Genomic DNA, 23,906 nt, shown 5'->3' with positions numbered 1-23,906 from the left:
TCACGGGGTGTATGGAAGATTATAGACAGACATGAGAGTAAAATAATGGTAATATTGAGCCTTGAATGCCATGCTACAAAGTATGGTGGTGGGGAAGATAGGGTTTTATTGGGGGAGGCAAGTACTGAAGTTTTTTGAATAGTTAGTATATTCATCTGATTCAAAGTCCCAAAAGTATTACAGAGCATGTAGTAAAAAGTTTCACTTCCACTCCATCCTCTAACCCTGCTCCCCCAGCTAATTCCCCTCTCGACAAACATAATTGGGGGTATCATTCCAGAAATGGTTCATGTGTGTAAAAACAACTGTGTGGAGGTTTTTTAAATTAATTTTCTTTTTTTTTTTTTTACATAAATGATAGTAGACCATGCACCACACCATTCAGTCCTTTGTATTTTTTTATACCACTTATGGGATTTCTCCATAATGGTACCTGAAGAGCTTGATGGAAAAGTTCTTAAGGAATGGAAATTACTAAATCTGGTCTATATGTTAAGCAGTCAAGGCTAAATTAGAGAAGCAGGATGTTCTCTTCCATCTTGACCTTCAAAACTCACCTTAGATCCTCCTGCCTTTTCCTTTCCTTCTGTTGTTGCTTCTCATATCTTAAACCACTCTCCAACTAAACACAGGTGAAGCTGTATGCATATGAAGACCAGCTTAATTCTCTTATTTCTCACTATTCCCATAAGTTCTTTATCTATTTCCCCCTGGGTCTTTGGGACTCCACCTCTTTACTTGTGCTCAGGAAGCCTTTCCTGACTTACCTCTGCCCTAAAGATTGGGTTAGGGACCTCACCTCTATCTTATCTCCATCATAGCACCCAACACAGTGTATTGTAATTATATGTTTTCTGACCAGTTTTCTCCTTACGCTGTAAGCCCCTTCTGTGTGCAGGACACATTGCTAGTTATAGGTACATTAGTTTTTTGAATATTTACTATATTCACCTGGTTCAAAGCCCAAAAAGTATTAAAGAACATATAGGTACATGAGCACATGGTCTCTTTCTGTCATTAAAGAGAGTTGGGGGAAAGGTTATACACATTAAGAGATACAGTATTGACTCAGGGACAAGTCAGTGTCGTATGATTGGTGATAGTGCCAAATGAGTCACTGGTAGCCAAGGCAATTAAGGAAAGCTTATTGGAAGAAGTGGAACCTAGCTGAGTAGTAAGGGAATATGGTATCTTGTGTAAGAAGATAAATAGATGTGATGAGAACTAATATATGGAAGAAAGAGTAACACAGCAGAAGGGAATGGTGAAGGAGGACTCGGAAAAGTACTGCAGGTGGGAAATGTGGAGAAGGTGAAATACAAAGAATCTAAGCAGGAAAACGAGAAATGCTGAGAGAATTAGTCACTCAAAAAGAACAACAAGATACAATGAGAAGACTACTAAAGGAGGAAGGGAGAGAGTCCATAGAGGACTAACGTGAACCAGTCAGGCACATGAAATAAACATAAACACACCCTTAGGCATTTGTGGCCTGACCCAAGGCCCCATGGAAAGTGGTGGCCAGCAGAGACTTAGCCTTCTTATTCCTCCTTAACTGCTATATCTAAGTGGTCTGCTGTTTCCTGGTAAGGTGTAGTGCCTTTCCTCCTTTGGTATAAGTGGTTTCCTTTAGGCTTTCTTTTCATTTGCTAGTTTATTTGCTGGACCTGCATGCTGGGAATATGACTTCCAACTACATATTTATAAAATTCCACTCCAACCAACAGGACTTGGATGGTCCCTTAGAGTCAATTATAATGGAATTTTTGCCTTCTGTTGTGGTGAGAAAAAAATCCTGGTGTTATACTTAAGTCATTACTAGTTGGAATTGTAGATTATATCAGAGTTCATCCAAAGAGTTTTACCATGCCTGTTGTATTAAATTTGAAAGTCTTTTTATGCACATAAGAAGAAACTCACTGAAATCTCAAGTTTGTCCTTTTGGGATCTGAGTATAAAAGACCAATTCAACTATTAGAATGAAGTAAAAATTCAGTATTTCTTTAGTAATTAACGTTTATTCCATTGTGCAAATTTTAAAACCTCTATTTATTTAAATATTCTTAAGCTGCAATGTTGGAGAAAAATCCTTGTGTATAATTATATCATACTCATTATAATACTGCTAGCAATAAATTCTGCATTGCTCTGTTCAGGAAAACCAAAGAAAGTGTAAATAAATTTTATTTCAGTGGTGGTTGGACCACCCAACCCATCTAATAAACAATTGGTGAAATTATTTTCAAACTCAAAATGGAATTCTGCTTATGAAAACAATTAACATTTTTAAGAACAAGACAATTTATATGTAGCAGTTGTTACAAATTGGTCTTCACAAGGTGAGAATTTGGCTTGATTCCCTCCATCCTTAACCTGTACTGCCACAATAAATGTATTAATTTGTGTGTGGGGGGGGTTGGTATAGTACACTGGTTATGAAAAAAGTTCACTACCCATGTTGATATTTTGCTATTTTACCTTGTGTTTTAAATGGACGAATAATCCTTTTTAATAAGCCGACATGGTAGAAATAACAAATAATAGGAATTTGATGTAAATAATCAAGAAATCCCCCCTCCCCGCCCCATTCACTCCGTAAGAAAGTATGTTTAATTTTGCAGGCTGTGGAAAATCTCTGTTCTTACAAGATTTCTGCAAACTTGTACAAACAGCTGAGACAGATTTGTGAAGATCACATCAAAGCACAAATTCATCAGTTCAGAGAATATCCTTTTAAAAACAAAAAACCTTGTATTTTCATCTATCCCTACCTCTCTGTCCCTCACTTTTAAACCCAGCTTAAAATGGAATGCCTGTGTTTTGTAGATTTATTTTTTGTTCATCTTGCCTCTAGAGTAAGAAGATGCAAAATTTGACTTTTTATCTCTAATTAGGGTCCAAATCTACATTGTACTATTAATGTAAATAAATAAAATGTGTTTATGTCTTTACTCTTTTTGAGGAAAGATAATTGGGAAATAATAAACTGAAAACAATGCTCAGTTATGTCTAAGACTTGTTTTTTGTTGTTTTGGCCTAGTGGCTTTCAGGATCTTAGTTTCCCGACGGGGGATTGAACCTGTGCCCCCTGCAGTGGAAGTGCAGAGTCTTAACCACTGGACCTCCAGGGAAGTCCCCTAAGACTTGTTTTTTTTTTGTTTGTTTGTTTGTTTGTTTCGTTTTTTTTAAAGACAGTTTTTTTGTTTGGGTTTTTTTTTTTTTTGCTGCTGCTTTGGGTCTTCGTTGCTGCGTGCAGGCTTTCTCTAGTTGTGGCAAGCGGGAGCTACTCTTCATTGCGGTGCTCAGGCTTCTCATTGCAGTGGCTTCTCGTTGCGGAGCATGGACTCTAGGCATGCAGGCTTCAGTAGTTGTGGCTCGTGGGCTGTAGAGCGCAGGCTCAGTAGTTGTGGTGCACGGGCTTAGTTGCTCCACGGCATGTGGGATCTTCCCGGATCAGGGATCGAACCCGTGTACCCTACATTGGCAGGTGGATTCTTAACCACTATGCCACCAGGGAAGTCCCACTAAGACTTGTTTTTAGAGGTATTTTTTTTTAGTGGGATCTAACATGTTTTTACAGTTTAAGAAGTAGCATTTTGTTTCATAATTAAGTGCTGTTTAGTTTCATTTAGTACGTAGGGCATTCCGTATTTAAGACAAATGTGCTCTTACGTTGCATATATTACTTGTACTAAGCACTTTTAAAATATCCTTAACGTATATCTCACGGATTCATTGGATAGTGTTCTTTTTCTAAAGAAGATCGATAGATGTTGGCAAAACCATTGCAGACAAATGGTAAGATGGAAAAAGCATTACATTTCAGCTAAATATTGTAGTTAAAATAAGTTTCTTCAAATACAGGAATGCTAGTTTTAAAAGCTTTGCAATGGGGGGACTGAAACTAATTTTGGTTGAGTTTTCTATTTTAAAACTGCAAGTTACAGGTAAACCAGTATTTTAGAATGACTTGCACCTTATGATCATTTTTATTTTTGTAACACTTAAGCAAAAAGTATTTATCTCATTAAAAAAGTTACATTTTGCCTGTCAGTTTTGATGGCTATCCCACTCGCTATTTGGTTACTTGTGAAGGTGCCTGATGGTTCTGCATTTTAGCTTATTCGGATCACAACCTTTTCCTTTTTCCCTAATCTGGTATTATTTTAAACCTTATATTCTGCAAATTAAAAATCTTAAAATCCATCCCACCCACCCAAAATCCCACGTATACAGTTTAAGGCAGTTTCACCCTGAGGACTGTTGCTGAGGAAAAATTGTATGCCCCTTGATTCTGTTTTTATTTTTAGTTGCTTCTCAGATTGCAAAGAAGTCATAGACCATTTTAAGTGTCTTCTTTTTTTTCTGGAAACTGCAGCAAGAATTAAGGTTTATTAATAGTTTAATAAAAATGGTGTGGGCATATTCTCAGGTAGATGTGTTTATCTGTATGTTTGATCCTAGTAGTCTAGTATATATACAAGTAAACCCTGCAATCTTATTTTATAAAATATTTAAGCTTCACAAAATATAAAAAATTGTTTGATTTCTTTTTTTCATTGGCAGATCATGATCAGGAGCATTTTTTTGTTTCTGGATAGGACTTACGTTCTTCAAAATTCAATGCTACCCTCCATTTGGTAAGGATACCAGAAAAAAATTATGAAAAGATTTGTAACAAATCATAGTCAAATCTTAATTACACTAATAGAGAGTGATACTGTGAATATTCTCCTAAAAACTCATATTTGGCTTCTAGACTTCTGTTTATAGCAGTTTTACCTTGTTAATTATGTTTTGCCTATGCTAATATTGGAGATAGCTAACATTCCCTGGGCATATAATAACTTATGAAGAAGTTTCTTTGTTAGCCAAGGGGACTAAAGTTTGCTCTGGATTGTCTGAGTGTGCATCATTTTGTTGCTGATCAAGAGTTCACTCATTATCTTTTAACATTATTGTGGAAAATTCCATGTATACACAAAAACAGAAGAGTATAATGAGCTCTTCCCCCCACCATGTGCCTAGCATCTACCTACAGCAATTATCAGAGTTTACTGATTTTTGAGTACTGAAGCCAGATGACAAATGAGCAATTAAGCCTTCATTACCAGTACAGTGAAGACCATTTTATAGCTTTGAACTAATTTTGCCTCTTGATTTGACCAAGGAAGAAATCTACCAAAGAAAATAATACAATAAAACTTAGTTATGGAGGAAGATGGGAATTTAGCTTCAGTTTTCATTAAAGACAAAATGAGTTTCCTGTATGCTTTAATCTAATAATGTTATTTAAAATTAAATGTGTGGATTTTATACTTTTACAATTGCTGCTTCAAAGCCTGGAACCCTAATTAACATGTGGTGAGAAGTTAAGCAAGCCTCTCCAGAAGTGGTGTTGTCGTCAATTAATTTAGATTATATATATTTTTTATTTTAGGGATATGGGACTGGAGTTATTTAGGGCTCATATTATAAGTGATCAGAAAGTCCAGAATAAGACAATTGATGGCATTCTTCTTTTGATTGAGAGGGAAAGGAATGGTGAAGCAATTGATAGAAGTTTACTCCGAAGCCTTTTAAGCATGCTCTCTGATTTGCAAGTAAGTCAACTACTTCACTTACTACAGAGCTGATTGCTATCCCTAATTTGATGTTTAAAAAGCAAGCTCAGGGAATTCCCTGGCGGTCCAGTGGTTAGGACTTCGCGCTCTCACTGCTGAGGAGCCAGGTTCCATCCCTAGTTGGGGAACTAAGATCCCAGAAGCCGCGAGGCATGACCAAAAAAATAAAAGCCAAACTCATAGTGCTGTTCCCATTAAGGGCATTCAATAAACATTTACTGGATAATTGAACTCCTTTATTTTGTTACCCCTTCCCAGATTTATCAGGATTCTTTTGAACAACGATTTTTGGAAGAAACTAACCGACTCTATGCAGCCGAAGGCCAAAAATTAATGCAGGAAAGAGAGGTATTTAAGAATCATGATTAATAAATCCACTGTGTCTCACAATAGACCCTACTTTATTGAACATAAGCTGCCCTTTGCATTTATCTTCCCAACATTATGCTGCTTTTCTCTCACTTAGGTGCTCCTTTCTTTTCTCTCTTCTTAAAGGCCAGAATTCTGGATCGTAAACTCTACCTATAATTTTACATATGATTCAACCCTGTCACATTTGACAGGGCTGCTCCCAGGATCTTTTGGACTTGACATTTTCTGAATGATTTATGGGGAGGAAAACAATAATATAAAAAACTATCTTTGTAGGTTCCTGAATATCTTCATCATGTTAACAAACGTCTAGAAGAAGAAGCAGACAGACTTATTACTTACTTAGATCAGACCACCCAGTAAGTATTACATGCTCAGCCTAATAGCCTTAACCTGTGTTGTTGAGTCACTTAAGGCACTTTGGGCATCCCCAAACATGTTAGTAACTATTTTCAGGTGTCTTGAGTCTTTAACAATTGTTTTCATAATGCAACCTTCGAGTTGTTATTTTCCCTACTTAATTAGATTTAATCAAGGATTTGATAATTGGTTGTCTATGTTTAGGATGTAATTAAAAAATAGTATTACAAGCTGATGTGATCTTTGAAATCTTCAGGCCGATTAAAATTCAGTGGGTGTTCATAGGAGAAAGTATTTCTGTGCTTTCCTAAATATTACCAGCCAAGGAGTTCCTGTAAGCAGCACAGATAAATTCTTTACTTTCCTAGTGAAAGCAGAGAAATTTGGGCAAAGCCAGCCATAGCAAGACCCTTAAAATATTTATTTCGTGATGTAACAAAATTCTGAAATATGCAATGTTTTCCTTCTAGGCATAAAGTAGAGTAACTCTGAGCACAATAAATTTATACATAGGAATAGGAATATTGAAATTAACATATAATGAGCTATTTGACTTTCCCCCCCCCAGGAGAGACTATAAATTTTCAGCAAAGTCAAAGTCAATAATTCTAAACTTTTTTTTTCCAAGTCAATAATTCTAAACTTTTTTTTTCCTTGTAGAAAGTCATTAATTGCTACTGTGGAAAAACAACTTCTAGGTGAACACTTAACAGCGATTCTTCAGAAAGGTATTTGGTAATTTACAAATAAGAGATTACTTTTAAAATGGTAGCAGCAAACAAGTAGAAAAATTTTTAAAGATTGCCCTTTTAAAAGTTTGGTAGCATGTGGCTGCATTTCTGAGGAGGGACACAACCCCTTTTCCCTATTCATCACAGTGAACTTTCAGGAGGTGCCTGTTTCCTTAACTTAAAGGTACAGGGAGTGAGATGAGAGGAGACTACCAACTCCAGTAAAGAAACAGTGGGAATTGGGGAATTCTTGATTTAATTTTTAAGACTGCAGTAATAAGGAAATGCGTTCCTTTTTGCACTAAAATGTTTTTGTTTCTAGCATATAAAACCAAGCATTTCTATTAATCCTAAGTGATGTATGAGTATACCCTGAATTTTACTTTGACAATGCTACAAATAGGCAAAAAAGTCTTACATTTCTCTCCAGCCATCTTTTCTTTTGTTTAAGGTATTTTAGTACATTAATGCAGTTACACTTTTATTTCATTCTGAAAGTCAAATACTTTAGAACTTCATTTAAACTTGGCCTATTGATGCATGGTTTTTGATATACCACAGGCCATATCCAATACTCTGAAATATATATATGTGTATACTAATGCAAATATGTGGCTATTGCACATATGAGGTATTTATAATGTGTATTTATGTAAACCAATTTTTATAAGTTGGTTTATACATCTCATCTACTATGCTAAATGGTACAAACCATTACACAATTTTTGTTTTTATATAAAGTAAAGTTCCCTATAGTTAGTTTTCACTTGGAAAGGTGATTGTTTCTTTGAGTTTAATTCAAAGCACATCTTTATATTAAAATCACAGGCTAGTCATAATTCACACCAGTATCACAATAACTTATTTTTCATTAAAATATCTGACATTTTTGTTCACTTTTTTAATACCAAATGTTTCAAAATTCAGGTTTGAATAACCTCCTTGATGAAAACCGAATTCAAGATTTATCTCTCCTGTATCAGCTCTTCAGTAGAGTTCGAGGTGGCGTTCAGGTTCTCTTGCAGCAATGGATTGAATACATTAAGGTATTAACATTACCCTGTTTTTTTTTTCTCTCTCATGGCTTATAATCTATACATCTAGAGTACATATCAGCAAGAATTTCTTATTTGTTAGATCCTTTTTTTTTTTTTAAGTAATGGGCATTTTGAGAACAGTCAACCTGAGAATGATAGCTGTGTGGCAAATTAGCAATAAAACAGTTCTCTTCTTGATGTCTGATGTGATTTCTAGCTCCAATAATTATAGCAGTGAATGTGGAAGAAGGAAGAGGGCTTTTTTTGGATCCAAATTTCTTTGCTTTCTTTGATCTTACACTGAAGGCAGATTGCTGTTTTTTAAAAATTAAACCCGACTTCTTTAAAAGTAGGAAAAAGACCCTAGAGACTTCTACAATAATGCCCCATTATGATATTATATAGCCAGTGGCCATTACTTATTTTATGACTATAGATGAATGGTATCAGTCTGGATGTTTTATAACTTTATTTTTTTATTGTCTTGACTTCAAAGCCAGCTTTATTTTATTTTAATTTTTTGAGATTTTAAAGTATGTGTATCTATTTAAAATATGATTTGGGGGATTGTTTTCATTGCAGATAATTAAATTCTAATAAAAAGTCATTTTTGTTTCTTTAGGCATTTGGTAGCACTATTGTAATTAATCCTGAAAAGGATAAAACCATGGTTCAAGAATTGCTGGATTTTAAAGATAAGGTTGACCATATAATTGATATCTGTTTCCTGAAGAATGAAAAATTTATCAACGCCATGAAAGAAGCATTTGAAACATTCATTAACAAAAGACCAAACAAACCTGCTGAACTTATAGGTATTTCTCCAGTCCCTTTTCCCGGTTCTTTAATGTTCTTCTTTTACTCATAAAATTCCAGTTAACCTGAAATTTTGACAAGGTTTTGTATATTAACACCTAATTTATTTGGAGTTGCATGCTTGGTGGTTTCTAAGAAGCTGGATGCAAGGAATAAGTCCTTCATGCTAAAGAATATCTCAAAACCCACATGTCAAACATGGTCTTTCTTTGTAAGACCCTATTTACTTTTATTTATAAAAAGCTTGATAGCTGTTTTACAAACCTCCTGCAATTTAGAGGTGAGGCAGGGTGCCATTTCTTGAGGCCCACACATAGGGCTACAGGAAAGGATAGCACAAAATTACAGTTGCCAGTGAGAAAGGTAGAATGTCCAGGATGAAAATAAACCTAATAATCTGGGCTCATTTAGAGTAAAAGGTGTGGTATACTTCAGTTCTCAGTTTCTCCCAGCTGGGGTACCCCTTAATGTCGAGGAGGAGGTAGCTGAGAAGGTCCTTCGCCAAAAGGATGAAATTTTTTCTTTTTTTTAATTTTTGGCTGCGTTGGGTCTTCGTTGCTGCGCACGGGCTTTCTCTCGTTGTGGCGAGCGGGGGTTACTCTTCGTTGCGGTGCGTGGGCTTCTCATTGCGGTGGCTTCTCTTGTTGTGGAGCATGGGCTCTAGGCACGCGGGCTTCAGTAGTTGTGGCACGTCAGCTCAGTAGTTGTGGCACACGGGCTTAGTGGCTCCGCGGCATGTGGGATCTTCCCAGACCAGGGATCGAACCCGTGTCCCCTGCATTGGCAGGTGGATTCTTAACCACTGTGCCACCAGGGAAGTCCCAAAAGGATGAAATTTTGTTGGTTTACTACTTAACCCTTAAAATTTTTGCAAAATTTGCCTCCTACTCTGTAATGTATCTGGTTTGTTTTAATAGAAAAGGGTTTAAGATTGCCTACCATCAGTGTAAAGTGAATGCTCCAGAAGATGTGCCGTGTCTTTCAATGGCTTTGATGACCCCAGCACAGGGCTGTATACACCCCCCACCCCCGGGGTACCCATATCCCGCATATCCCATTTTAGTAAGCATCAGTATGGTAGAAAGTATGTTAGATGTAGAGCCAGAAGACTTGGGTTTGAGTTGAGGCTCTTGTATTTTTTACCTCTGTGACATTGAACAAGTCACTTGATCTCCCTGACTTTGGAGACTGTTTTAAAAATGCATGTATACATGTGAAACACTGAAAAAGTCAGTATACCATACTCCTATTTGGTATTTATAGTGACCAGTACCTCATGGATACCCATGATCACTAAACAACAAACTTTCCCCCCATTTTAGCTAAGTATGTAGATTCAAAGCTTCGCGCAGGCAACAAAGAAGCTACAGATGAAGAACTTGAGAAAATGTTGGATAAGATTATGATTATATTTAGATTTATCTATGGTATGTATTTTTGTTTTAATATTTTTCTTTTAAAACAAAGCACTCAACAGAGAAACTAGCAAGTATAACCAACCTAGAAGGTATATTTATTTGGGGGTTAGCTATTTAAAATTCTGTTACATTCCTTGCATTTAATTTATTGGGGTACTTGAGGAATGTTACTTAATTGCCTTGTGCTTTGACTTTTCCACTATTAAGAGCCTTGAATTTTGCTACTTATTTTAATCTCTAGAGTATTGATGCTAAAGCTACTAGTTGACTAAAGCTTTTCTAAAGAAAAGTTAATTCAGTCTTAATTCTTTACAGCAAAGAACTTTTGAAAGGTTTGGCACAAAAATCTACCTCTAATGTTTCTTGCATTTAGCAAACTTGGATAAAATCTATAAATTTAAATAACTTGGAGTAATGGTGCGATTTATTAAGCACTTTGAGTCAATTTTGTCAAAACCTTATATTGGAGTATTATGAGAGTTGTGTTTTATTATTTAACATAGGCAAGGATGTTTTTGAGGCCTTCTATAAGAAAGATTTAGCCAAGCGCCTGTTAGTTGGGAAGAGTGCATCTGTGGATGCTGAAAAATCAATGCTGTCCAAACTTAAACATGGTATGTTTGTCATTCTTTCTGTTCCTTTTCTTCTTTGATTTCTGAGAGAAAATGTTAGCTTAATTTTTACTCTTTCAGTCAGTTGCCTCTTTTGTCAATCATTGTATGTTCGTATGATAAAAACGTAAATTGAGTAAGCTCATTAGGTTTCCAACCTATTTACATATCCAGAGCTGTTGTGATTTTTTTTAAAATAAAGCATTATTCTTTTATTATTTGTATAAAAGTTTCCCATTTATCTTATGCCTAAATAGTAGATAAGGTTACTACAGGATTAAAGATTTGACTCTGAATTAGTGGGGCATACACTTTGGGGTAAGGATTTTTTTTGTTCTTATGAATAGTTACAGATCATATTTCATGCTAAAGTAAGTTTTATATTTCATGTTTTCAATTCTAAATTCTGTGTTTTTACCACTTTAAAATACTGTAAATGTACAAACATCTTTAATAGAATGTGGAGCTGCTTTCACCAGTAAACTTGAAGGAATGTTTAAAGACATGGAACTTTCTAAAGACATCATGATTCAGTTCAAACAGGTAAAAGTGAGTTAAACTCTTACTTAATTCCTCCAACTTAAATGTATTTAGTTATCTCCTTACTTTGGTTTGTACTGAAGAGGATAAATAGAAACATGTATTTGTTATAAATACTTCATAGCAACTTAGATGATAGTCACAGTAGAGGAAAAAAATCACAAATGAAATGTAAGTATATTTGACCTACTTCAAAATTTATTCTCAGTATACACCCAAGATAACACAAAAATAGAAATAAAATGTATTGAACAGAAATAAGGACAAGAAAAGCTGTAGCTAGTGAGAACAGGGCTTCTAGCATCTAATCACTGTTGGTGAGTTGCATGTTCAAAGCTGGTGGTGGGGAGGGAGGAGAAGTGATAGAGTGGTTGTATAAGGCCTTTAGGGACATTGGGAATGAAAAGCTAGATCCATAGTTTTGCAGGTGTTGGTAGAAGCTGGTTTTGAAATATTTGAGATTATAGGTAATAGTGATAGCAAAGTAGATTTTCCTCTCCTGGGGTTTTAATAATGACTTCTTTACCACTATATTGCTACGGTGGGAAATGAGAGTGGAAGACTCAAGAGAAAGATCAGGGTCAGTAGGATCATGGGTCCTGTAGTAGCTACAGAATAGGGTTTATTTGCTTTGCCCTTTCCCCTTCTTCCTTCCCCATTTCAGGTCACCCCCTGCAAACAGGCAGTGGAGCAAGTGAAAAACCGGAGACTTGGGCTGGCTGGTGGGGTGAGGAATGGGGGTTGCTGCCAGGTTTTCCAAGCCACATAGGGGTCTCCAGAGATGGGGACTGCAGGTGGTATGGGGAAAAGAATGGAGAAGAAATCCTTTAACAGCCCGGTCGTATGTGAGAAATTATTTATTTAAGTCGTTAATGCCTCTAACAGAGTCATGTGATCTTTGTGTGCCATTGTAGCAAAATGTTACCCAGTGTACTTTTCTAGTGCACTTAATATAGGCTTCATTTATAGTCCTTTTAATAGTTGCCTTTTATTTTAAAGATCGTCAGTATTCACATGTAGTTTTGTAATGGGGAACTTCTTAAATGGGTCATTATTATGGCATGAAATGTATGCACTTTTATTTTTTAAGATCTCAGTGTGTGTTGTTCTTATTGTAGTATATGCAGAACCAGAATGTACCTGGGAATATTGAATTAACTGTGAATATCCTGACGATGGGTTATTGGCCAACATATGTGCCTATGGAAGTTCATTTACCACCAGAGGTAAGAGTTGCTGTTTAGGACTTGAGTTATAAGCGTAGAAATATATGACATTTCTATTTTGCTTATCATTGAAAAATATGTACTTTTTTAAAAGTTTGTTGTCAGTAAGCACACCACCACCAAATGTCAACTGTTTTTAATACTTTATTCTTTTATTTATATTACTCTTGTACTTATATCATTAGAGCATAGCTAAAGATGCCAAGTTTCTGAGTTCAGGGCCAATTTCCTTGACTCTTCCTTCAGTTCCCCAGATTGTACCCATCACTCTGCCCGGCTCTCAAAAATTCTTGCCCGTGTATCACCTGGGGGTTGGACTGCTGAGTGATAGATGCTTGAGTAAATCCATCCTAACTCCTGGGGAAATGTCTTAACCCAGGACTGAAGCTTAGAAAAGGGTTAAGGGTAGAGAGATAGATACTGAGAGTCCTCCATGGAGATAATCATGGAAGCCCAAGGAGCAGATCTCCCTCATTAAGAGGGAGAATGTGGAAACAGGAAGAACAGGCCTAAGGCAGAACTTTGAAAAAGGATCACATTTGGTAGGTGGTAGGAAGAGGTACCTGTGAAGGAATCCAATGAAGAAGCAATAGTGAGATAAAGGAACCAGCATGTTGCAGAGACACCGAAGACATTGGAGATGAATGTTTCAAAAGAGGGGATGATAAAATGTTGCAGACAGATCAGAGAGTGTAAAGACTGATTAATGCCATTAGATTTGGTGGTTATTACCTTACATCAAAGTGATCAGTGGACTTGCTCTGTATAGTCTTTAAAACTTCCAGAAATTTTTACATATGAGGTAAATATAAAAAGTGGTGAATGTGATATTGGATACAGAGCTTAAATAAAGCTTTGTTTTATTTATTGTAGATGGTAAAACTTCAGGAGATTTTCAAGACCTTTTACCTAGGCAAACATAGTGGCAGGAAACTTCAGTGGCAGTCAACCCTAGGACACTGTGTGCTAAAGGCAGAATTTAAAGAGGTAAGTGGATGTTCCCCAAACTTAGTTTTCACCTTCATCTTTGATATTGAGGTCATCCCTCTTAATTTGAAGGTTTAAGGTGTTTTACAAATTTGTCCTAAATATCTGCATCAGATAGTGATAGCTTGTCACAGCCCTGTGTATATTATAAGAATGTGGTCTTTTCCACAGTTGATTGGGCCCTGCTGCAAAACCAAAACCAATAACCCTTTTCTCCCACACCCTTTCCCCACCTGTGGATGCAAAATTCACGCTGCCACTTCTTGACAGGAAACTTCTTTTCTTGTTGCTGGGAGCTAGAGAATAGAGTGGGCGTTAAGGGGAACAGTTCTCATATCTAATTTCAAAAAATCCTACAGCTTTTCATGACTAATCTGAATCAGACAAGTTGAAAATGCATTGAAATAGTGATTTCTTGTTGCTCATGATAAATATCTGTAATGACACATAAAACCGAGTTATTAATTTTCATTACTTTGTTGTTTTAATTATAAGGCTTAAAAAAAGACCTGTAGAAAGGTCACCCAATCCTTCCTCCTATTTTAGGTAGGATCACACCTAAACCCTACACTGAACATACCGGCTTTTCTGGATAATGTTAATCCGAGTTTCTAAATCCACTAATTGAAAAATGCTTTTCCAGTAAGAGATTAGTTATTTGATTAATTTTCATGCATTTAAAAAAAAATGATGGCTAAACACTGTTGTTTCTCCAACAGGGTAAAAAGGAACTCCAGGTCTCTCTTTTTCAAACACTGGTGCTGCTAATGTTTAATGAGGGAGAGGAGTTCAGTTTAGAAGAGATCAAGCAGGCTACCGGAATAGGTATGTGTTGAATCGTTTGATTAGCATGCATTATTCGGTGTCCACTATGTGCACTCCACTTGGTTAAGAGCTCTGGGGGACTATAAAGGGATAATCCCCCTCCTCAGCACTTATAACCATGGGGAAAGGGAGAAATGACACTTAATTTCACGACCAATAAATACCAATCTGTGGTGCTGAGAGAGTGTGTTAGGAGTTCAGTGAAGCAAGAGATAACTGTGGACTGGCACAACTGGGAAAGCCTTCATGAAGGAGGTAGGACTTGAGCTGGGCCTTCAGATTTAAGTTAGGGAGAAGGCATATGTTGCAAGAGGAAATACCGTGAGAAAAGGCGTGGAGGAAGGAATGAGCACAGTGTGGGCAGGAGTCATAAAAAGTTTAACTGCAGCATAGAGTAGTGAGATACAAAGTTAGATAGGTAAGATATGGAGAGCCTTACAAATCTAGCAAGTGAAACATACATTGTAGGATCTCAAGTGTGTGACATATTGGAAGTGACTTACTTGGGCAGCTTGCCTATAATCAATAGATAGTAGGGCAGCTTGAAGGATGAAGAGATTACAGTCCAGAAGCTAATGGGATAATTCAGGCGTAAAGTGATAACGAGCTTAGACTAGAATGAGGCCAATGAGAAGAGAGACGAAGTATCTCTAAGGAAGCAACTACTAGATATGTGGAGGATGAAGGAGAGGAAAGAGTTAAAAGATGATTCCAGGGTTTCTCACCAGAGGAGGTTGGTAGCTTCATAACTAACAATTGGAAAGAAGACAGTTTTATGGGGAAGATGATGAATAAAATGTTGGACATACTGAAATTGATGATAGTAAAAGAGCCAGCTGGAGGTATCCTTTAAATGTAGGACTGGGGAAAATGAGATGTCATTTCTGAAGATGTGGTGGTTATCCACTTGGAATGATAATTGAAGCTTTTAGAAGATGACCAGGAAAAAAGCCATTGGATAGGACAAAGAGGAAGTTGTTCATGATCTTGGGGAAAAAAGGAAACAATTTTAATAGATGGGTGGGGTAGAAGCTAGATTGAGGTTGAATGTAGCTGTGCGTGTTGATGAGTTAGTAACAAGTAACAAATAACTAAGCCACTCTTTCTTCTTCAGAGGATGGAGAGTTAAGAAGAACACTGCAGTCATTGGCTTGTGGCAAAGCTAGAGTTCTGGCGAAAAATCCAAAGGGTAAAGATATCGAAGATGGTGACAAGTTCATTTGTAATGATGATTTCAAGCACAAACTTTTCAGGATAAAGATCAATCAAATTCAGATGAAAGAAACGGTATTTCTTTTGCATTCTCCTCATTCTAATGTACTGGAATTATATTTGTTCATAATAAAGATTTATAAAGAAGATTTTAGCCTAGAATACTACCACTAACATTAACATTATCTATGCCTATATCTAGCTCAGTGTATTTCAGTATTTGATTTTGTAGGTTTTGAGGGGGCGGGGGTGTACACAATTGGGCCTGATAGTTTTATATCCTGCTTTTTGTGTGTTTAACATAAGACTTTAGAATTTTTTTTAATTTATTTATTTTAGGCTGCGTTGGGTCTTCGTTGCTGCGCGCGGGCATTCTCTAGTTGTGGCGAGTGGGGGCTACTCTTCATTGCAGCGCGCAGGCTTCTCATTGCGGTGGCTTCTCTTGTTGCGGAGCACGGGCTCTAGGTGCGCGAGCTTCAGTAGTTGTAGCACGCAGGCTCAGTAGTTGTGGTGCATGGGCTTAGTTCCTCCACGGCATGTGGGATCTTCCCGGACCAGGGCTCGAACCTGTGTCCCCTGCATTGGCAGGCAGATTCTTAACCACTGTGCTACCAGGGAAGCCCCAAGTCTTTAGAATTTTTCCATGCCATTAAGCATCTTTATAAAATGGCAGATGGCCACACAATATTCTTTTACACAGCTATAATAATTTATTCAGCCAATGTCCATTGTTGGGCACTTAAATTCATAACTTCTTAGTATTGTAAATAAAACAGCAAGATACATCTCTGTACCTAAATCTTAATCTCTCTGATCCTTTCCTTACAAATTTATCATGGAAGTAGATTTTTTGGGTTAAAGAGTGTGAACATTTTAAGAGTCTTAATACATTATGCCATTTTGTGTTCTAGAAAGATTGGACCAATTTACACTGTCTAATGTGAGTGCCTGTCTTACTGTGCCCTTGCCAGCACTAAAGATTATATTTTCTTTTTTTAATCTTTGCCAGCTTGCTTGGTGAAAAATTGGAAGGTTTAGTTAGTGTTTCTTTGATCAACAGTGAATATTTTGTTTGTTTTTACCATTTGAATTTGTAAGAGACTTTTATTAAGGAAACCAACAACTGCAGCATTTCCTGAAACCAGTTGGTTTCAATTCCAACAAGGTTTAATGCAGTACTTGAGAAAAAGTTTTATAATAGGGATAGAAGTCAAGGTCGCAAACAAGTTCCTGTCTCGTTAACATTCACATCAAAGGCGTGATATTCCCTTAGATTACTGTGTTATTTTAAAACGTGTGCTGTATCAGAAAGAAACTAACTGCAAAAAGCCCAAACTAGGGACTTCCCAGGCAATCCATTGGTTAAGACTCCGTGCTTCCACCGCAGAGGGCACAGGTTTGATGGGGGGAATAAAGATCCCGCATGCCGAGTGATGAGGCAAAAAAAAAAAAGCCCAAACTACTCTTTTAATTTAGGTGCTAAAGAGGAACATTCTTCCTTTAGCATTAGAATTGGTTAACTGACTTTTTTTAACTGTGCGTTTCTGATTTATATATTACAAAATAAAAATTAATGAAAAAAAATTTGGGACTTCCCTGGTGGCACAGTGGTTAAGAATCCGCCTGCCAATGCAGGGGACACGGGTTCGATCCCTGGTCCGGGAAGATCCCACATGCCGCAGAGCAACTAAGCCCGTGCACCACAACTACTGAGCCTGTGCTCTAGAGCCCGCGAGCCGCAACTACTGAAGCCTGCGCTCCTGGAGCCCATGCTCCACAACAAGAGAAGCCACCACAATGAGAAGCCCACACACCACAACGAAGAGCAGCGCCCACTCGCCACAACTACAGAAAGCCTGCGCAGCAACGAAAACCCAAGGCAGCCAAAAAATAAAATACAATAAAATAAAAAGTTAAAAAAAAAAGTTTGACACTGGTTAGCTTAGCTGGTTGGTATCATACTTTGAGTCAGATGTCAGAATCAGTCACTTTTACAGATAAGCTAATGTCATACAGAAATCTGGTCAATAACCTCTTGTGACACATTAAGATTTTGAGAAGAGAGTAAAAGAAAATGATAAATTCTGCATCAGCTGTCTCTCTTTCTAGAAAAGCAGCTCAAAGATGGTATTTTTCTATTAACTAATATTGGCGTTACTTCATTGATATAGGACATTAGGACAGGTAGGAGTTATGTTTGTAGGGTTTTTTCTGTCCTTGTCTGTATTTATAAGGTTTCTTTTGATAGTTCAGTATATTTAAAGCATTAACTGTATCATGTCCCTAAAATGTACAATTTGTATAAGTAATCAAGTTTCACTTCAGGTACAGTTCCTAAGTTTAAAACTTTTTTGTTAGGTTGAGGAACAAGCAAGCACCACAGAAAGAGTATTTCAAGACAGACAGTATCAAATTGATGCTGCAATTGTTCGAATTATGAAGATGAGAAAGACACTTAGCCACAATCTTCTTGTTTCAGAAGTGTACAACCAGTTGAAATTTCCAGTAAAGGTAGGTACTTCTGTATTTTATTATTGAGCTGCTTATATATAAAAAATATTGAGTTTATTATATATAAAAATTAGATTTTTCAGACACAAATCTTACAAACATAGAATAAAACCTCAAGACCATTTGGAGGGACAAAAGTTTTCATTTCTTATGCTCATATATATGATTCCAAAAAAACCTTTGTTGGCATATGTGGGCAGTTGTGACAAAAGGGGAAAACAATTTATAAAAGCTCCTATACCTGAAAGTTTAGCTGCTAAGTGAGTCTTTGAAATTTTCAAGTTTATTCACTTTATTTTTTTGAGCTTCCTTGTTATTTTTATTTCCTTTTTCTCCTTGAAATACCTAGCTATTTGACAGATTTGGTTGTTTTAATTAAGTTAAATCTGTTTAGTTAGCTTGTGTAAGTGTCCATTAAAAACTATACAGATAACTAGTAATCATTAGGCATCTTTTTTTAAAGCTTAGCGGTAGTTCTGGCAAACAAATTAGTCGTCACATGGACATGTTCCATTATAAATGCCCAGTAATAAAGCGCCTTAGACAATGTGGTGTTGTACTGGACTGTATCTCATGTTTTAGAAGATTCCCAAACTCTTGTGATGATAAACACTTGGTAAAGTTTGGATAGACTCTTGGCTGTTAGGGTTCTCATGAGCTTTGGGCCTAGGTAAGTCATTTCACCTTTTAAGCTTGTTTCCTCTTTTGTAAAATGGAGATGATAATAGTACTTATCTCGTAGGATTATTGTGAAGCTTAAATGAGATAATATATGTAAAAACTTAGCACTGGGCCTGGCACATAAGTGCTCGTTAGCTGTCACTGCTAATAAGGTAGGCTTTCTCTCTCCTCCAAACCTAATACTGCCTCCTCATTACCACACTCTCACCCTCATATTCTGCCTTAACAATCATTTCACCTCTAGCCAGAGAGATCACTGATGCTAGCTAGCTAGGGAAGGTAGAGGATCACTGTAATAAATATTGTGCTGATATTCTAGGTCTTTCACCATAATTAAGAGAAAGTCATTTTGATTTTCAAATCTTGGAATTCAAACTTTGGTGAAATTTTGGCTGCCCCATCAAACTACTTTCCCTCTTTACCTTTCTTGATCAAGTAGCCATTTTACACAATCTGAAAAACTGTTAGCAAGCAAGATTATATTCTCTTTATAGGCTAGATACAAAAGACAGTGGAATTTTGTTACCCAAGAGCTAAGAATGCAATCATGAGAACAAGCTATAAGCTTTCTCAATGATTTTTCAACAAGTAGGATTCAAAAGTTCAAATCATTTATAGCAGGTAACAGTTAAACCTTAAACCTGAAATACGAAGATCTGAATTATGAGATGATACTTCACTTATCAAACCATTTGTTGTAGTATTCTTGTAAATAGTGATTTCCATAGTACATTTTTAATTTAATTTATAAAAATGCAACCTGACTTTGAGAACCAGCTTTTGTTCAAATTTAGGGTCTACTTATTTTCTCAAACTATCTTGGCAAAACTAAATAGCGTTCTGTTTCCTTAAACTATAATGTGTTCCTCTTGTGAAGTTATGGTAGTCTTTTGTATTTGTGCAGAGAATAGCTGGTTCTTAGAAGACCTCTTTAAAATAGAAAAGTAAAGTATTGTGTAACAGTATGACAGGGGACTTCCCTGGTGGTCCAGTGGCTAAGACTCCCTGCTCCCAGTGCAGGGGGCCCGGGTTCCATCCCTGGTGAGGGAACTAGATCCTACATGCCACAAGTAAAGATCCCGCCCGCAGCAACAAAGACCCCTCGTGCTGCCGCAACTAAGACCCAGCACAGCCAGATAGATATAGATAGATAGATAGGTAGATAAATAAACAGATAAATAAATAATATGATAAGATGTGACAGTGTATGTATAGTGTAAAAACATTTTTTAACCTGGTTTATTTTCATTATACTTTCTTCTTTAAAAAATCAAGGAGATTTAAAAAATAAAAATTAAAAAATATTAAGATTTTAAAAATAAAAATTAAATATTAAGGAGATTAAATACATTAAATCAATGAGCCAAAACTGTTCTTTTTTTTTTCATGGGGTATTATTGGTAAATGGGCTTGAGCCAGTGATTATGAGCTTTGCACTGAAAATTTGCCTTCTCTTACAGCCTGCTGATCTTAAGAAGAGAATAGAATCTTTAATTGACCGGGACTACATGGAAAGAGATAAAGAAAATCCAAACCAGTACAATTATATTGCATAAAATGTTGGCCTTGGAGCATTTGGTGTCATAAGCAGTAGCCAGTGGATAAACTAACCTGTTATTATTTGACTTCTTTTATACTACCAATGACCAAATGAAGCAGTGTAATGGAAATAGTTGAGTGACTTTTCAGTGGTTAACATGCCCATTTAAAGAGTAATACTTACCTTTAAGAAGAATGTTGTTGAACTCTTTGCATGTTATTTAGTATGATGTGCAGAAAACTCTTAAGAAAGTACCTGGTCTTCATGATTCCTATTTGGAACTGGGGAAGAGGTCCCTATGGCTATTAAAAAAAGAGGAGGGGGGTTCTTATACACCATTAATTATGAAGCAAAAGGTTTATTTGCTTAAAATGTCATTTAAAGATACTTAAACTGCATGCAAACTTTATTTACTGTACAGAGTTCTGGATGTATTTATCAAATAGAAAAACCACCCTGGACTTGGTTGTTCACCTGTTTTGTGATTTCCCTTGAAGAGAAAAATAAGTTGTCATAGCTATTGATATTTTACTAAGTAATGTTCTGTTACACTGAAAGGGATGTTTTTAAAAATTTTATTTGGAAACAAGTTTTCAAGCAGAGGGACAGTTGCTTACATAGTCTTGTATACACACATCCTAAAATGTTCCCATGGGATGTGTGTATATGGTTCAGCCCTGAGTTTACTGTGCTGATTAACAGGTACTTATAAAAATAGCTGAAATAGAAAATTGCTGGTCAGTTGTACTAGAAGAACATGGTAGGAGAGAAAAATCCAACTCTTTCTTCATATTAAAAATGAATATAATATGAACATCGCAAAAGAGACCAAAACCCACGTGTTTTGTAACTTTTTACAAGAGCAAAAATTCATAAACTAGTTTTCAACTTCCTTTAGACTTTAATGTTGTTTGGACAGTTTTGTCTTTAACTTGGACCAATTGTAGATTGTTACAGGCTTCCTGGGACTTAGCATTCCTATTTTCTCTACCAAAGTTTTTTTTTTTTTAACATCTTTATTGGAGTATAATTGCTTTACAATGGTGTGTTAGTTTCTGCTTTATAACAAAGTGAATCAGTTATACATATACATATGTTCCCATATCTCTTCCCTCTTGCGTCTCCCTCCCTCCCACCCTCCCTATCCCACCCCTCTAGGTGGTCACAAAGCACAGAGCTGATCTCCCTGTGCTATGCGGTTGCTTCCCACTAGCTATCTATTTTACATTTGGTGGTGTATATATGTCCATGCCACTCTCTCACCCTGTCACATCTTACCCCTCCCCCTCCCCATATCCTCAAGTCCATTCTCTAGTAGGTCTGTGTCTTTATTCCCGTCTTGCCACTAGGTTCTTCATGACCTTTTTTTTTTTTTCTTAGATTCCATATATATGTGTTAGCATGCTGTATTTGTTTTTCTCTTTCTGACTTACTTCACTCTGTATGACAGACTCTAACTCCATCCACCTCACTACAAATACCTCCAAAGGTTTTTTTTGGAAGCACCTCAACTCTCCTTTTTGTTGGCATATAAGCATTTCCTATCATCCTTATTTTAACTTCCTAAAGCCCTAGATAGAACTAGATCCTTCCTCATTTCCCCCATACATTCCCTAGTTGGGAATTTCAAATTCTGTATTATGCTGATCTTATTCCTTTCAAAATTGCTTGAAGATAAAGAGTTCTCATAGCCACTGGACACCTACTTTTCAGGGGAATGTCCTAGGATTGTTCATACATAGAAAATAGCAAAAGTATTGTTCTTCAAATTGATAATGTGAGTAAAAGTCTTCTCTTTTACCATCAGTGGTCTTTTGTTTTTGGGTTTGGGGTTCTGTTTTGCTTCCTTGTTTGTTTCTCCTTGAAGCTTTGAAGGGAATTGATCTTGGAGGAAAAGCAGAAATTTTGTTTTGATTTTTAAAAAAATCAGAACTGCTTTAATGCTTTTTTGCAACAGTGTATTTCCTTGACTATTTGGAACCATTAAGAAGAATACCTAGGTCCTAACCCTCAACTGAGACTTTTGGCTCTTGTGTTTGCTATTGATTGTTTTCTTGAGTTCTCAAAGAACTGTGACCAGCTATTTTTTTTAAAAAGTTGCCTGTTTTCTTGATAATTGCATCAAACTTAACATACTGTTCTCCAACAGTATGTGGTATTTAGAATGCCTTCCTAACTATTTTTGAGCAGCCATTGCCTGTATTTTCTTAGAGCCTCCCTGGTTTCCTTAACTGAGCTTATCTGACAAGGAAATGCAGCTATTTTGTTTGCCCTCTCTCCATACTGGACCATCTAAGTCAGTGTTCTAACTCATCCCTGATGGTCTGTGAGATACGTAGACTGTTCCACCAGACTCGATAATTACTCTTAATGGATTTTTAGGTAGAATTGGTACCATTAGGAGACTCTTGGTGTTACCTTTGTTATCTTGAAAGCTGGTCCCTTCCCTGAGGCTCTTAATTTTTTGAAAACTTGATGCTATTTCAGCTGAAAAAATTGTTGAGACTATTAAACAAATTGAGGGGAGCTGTTTAAGAAATTGAGAAGTAATCGCAAACAACATTGGATAATTGTGACTTTCAGTTCTGTATCAGTTGAATTTTTGTGCTCTTTTCCCTGTGTACGTGGTGGTTCTATTTTTCTCCAATAAAACTTTTATTTAAAAAAAGTTTCTGGAGAAGATCTTTAAAATTCAAATATTGTAAGAATATTATAAAACCACAGAACTTAACATCTTCTTCCTAATGATTTCTTTAATGAATTCACAGTTGTCAATTTTGTTATTTTTTAAGTTTCTCTTTAATTTTTGTGGTGGTTTGATGGTAATGCTGTAGGAATGTGGAGGGGAAGGTATGGTAACGGATGATTCCCAGGAATCCTCAAGGTGAGTATTTATTCTTAAATGTTCTATTTTAGAAAAATCAAGCACAAGTAGAAACATTGTTTTATCCAAATCCTCAAAGTCAAGTAGTTTTGTAAAGTCAGTATGAAACTAGTCTAGATTTAAGTTGAGAAGGATTGGTGTTAGTTCTTTAAATATTTACTAGAATTCACAAAGCTATCTGGTCCTGGGCTTTCTTTTATGGGGAGTTTTTTGATTATTGATTCAATCTCTTAATAGTTTTTTTCAGATTTTCTATTTCTTCTTGAGTCAGTTTTAGTATTTTGTCTTAAAATAACTACCCAGACTTTTGTCTAGTATTTGCTTGGTATATCTCTTCATTGCTTAACAGCCTTTTCTTATATTCTTATATTTTAGGTGTGTCTCTTCCATATTAGATGGATTTTCCCATCTTTCCCCTAATCTGACAATTTCTGTCATTTTTTTCATAACATACATTTATTTTTTTATTGAGATGTAGTTGAAGACAATTTCTGTCCTTTAACTGGAAAATTATATCCATTTGCATTTGTT

The 23,906-nt window shown here is 36.3% G+C and overlaps 1 protein-coding gene across 4 annotated transcripts in view; it reads left to right on the top strand.

The window, feature by feature from the left end:
* Window positions 1–22,291, top strand: part of CUL4B (cullin 4B) — a 32,229-nt gene extending 9,938 nt beyond the window's left edge. Inside the window, exons 4-21 of one of the 4 annotated variants that reach the window (XM_082446825.1) lie at window positions 2,622–2,725; window positions 3,729–3,798; window positions 4,567–4,640; window positions 5,441–5,603; window positions 5,883–5,972; window positions 6,273–6,355; window positions 7,017–7,084; window positions 8,015–8,133; window positions 8,747–8,939; window positions 10,263–10,367; window positions 10,862–10,972; window positions 11,427–11,512; window positions 12,628–12,735; window positions 13,609–13,722; window positions 14,442–14,547; window positions 15,662–15,834; window positions 18,118–18,270; window positions 20,412–22,291. In XM_082446825.1, coding sequence (XP_082302951.1) covers window positions 2,622–2,725; window positions 3,729–3,798; window positions 4,567–4,640; window positions 5,441–5,603; window positions 5,883–5,972; window positions 6,273–6,355; window positions 7,017–7,084; window positions 8,015–8,133; window positions 8,747–8,939; window positions 10,263–10,367; window positions 10,862–10,972; window positions 11,427–11,512; window positions 12,628–12,735; window positions 13,609–13,722; window positions 14,442–14,547; window positions 15,662–15,834; window positions 18,118–18,270; window positions 20,412–20,507 — 2,016 coding nt within the window. In that variant the 3' untranslated portion in view covers window positions 20,508–22,291. Of the gene's footprint in view, window positions 1–2,621; window positions 2,726–3,728; window positions 3,799–4,566; window positions 4,641–5,440; window positions 5,604–5,882; window positions 5,973–6,272; window positions 6,356–7,016; window positions 7,085–8,014; window positions 8,134–8,746; window positions 8,940–10,262; window positions 10,368–10,861; window positions 10,973–11,426; window positions 11,519–12,627; window positions 12,736–13,608; window positions 13,723–14,441; window positions 14,548–15,661; window positions 15,835–18,117; window positions 18,271–20,411 lie in introns of all 4 variants that reach the window. The other 3 variants (XM_082446824.1, XM_082446823.1, XM_082446822.1) reach the window with 3 other exon arrangements.
* Window positions 22,292–23,906: the final 1,615 nt, after the last annotated feature.

The sequence above is a fragment of the Balaenoptera physalus genome (genome assembly GCF_965194825.1).
Source record: "Balaenoptera physalus genome assembly, chromosome: X".
Classification (NCBI taxonomy): domain Eukaryota; kingdom Metazoa; phylum Chordata; class Mammalia; order Artiodactyla; family Balaenopteridae; genus Balaenoptera; species Balaenoptera physalus.
Note: the sequence above shows the minus strand (reverse complement) of the source record. Positions and strands in the feature narration are given on the sequence as shown.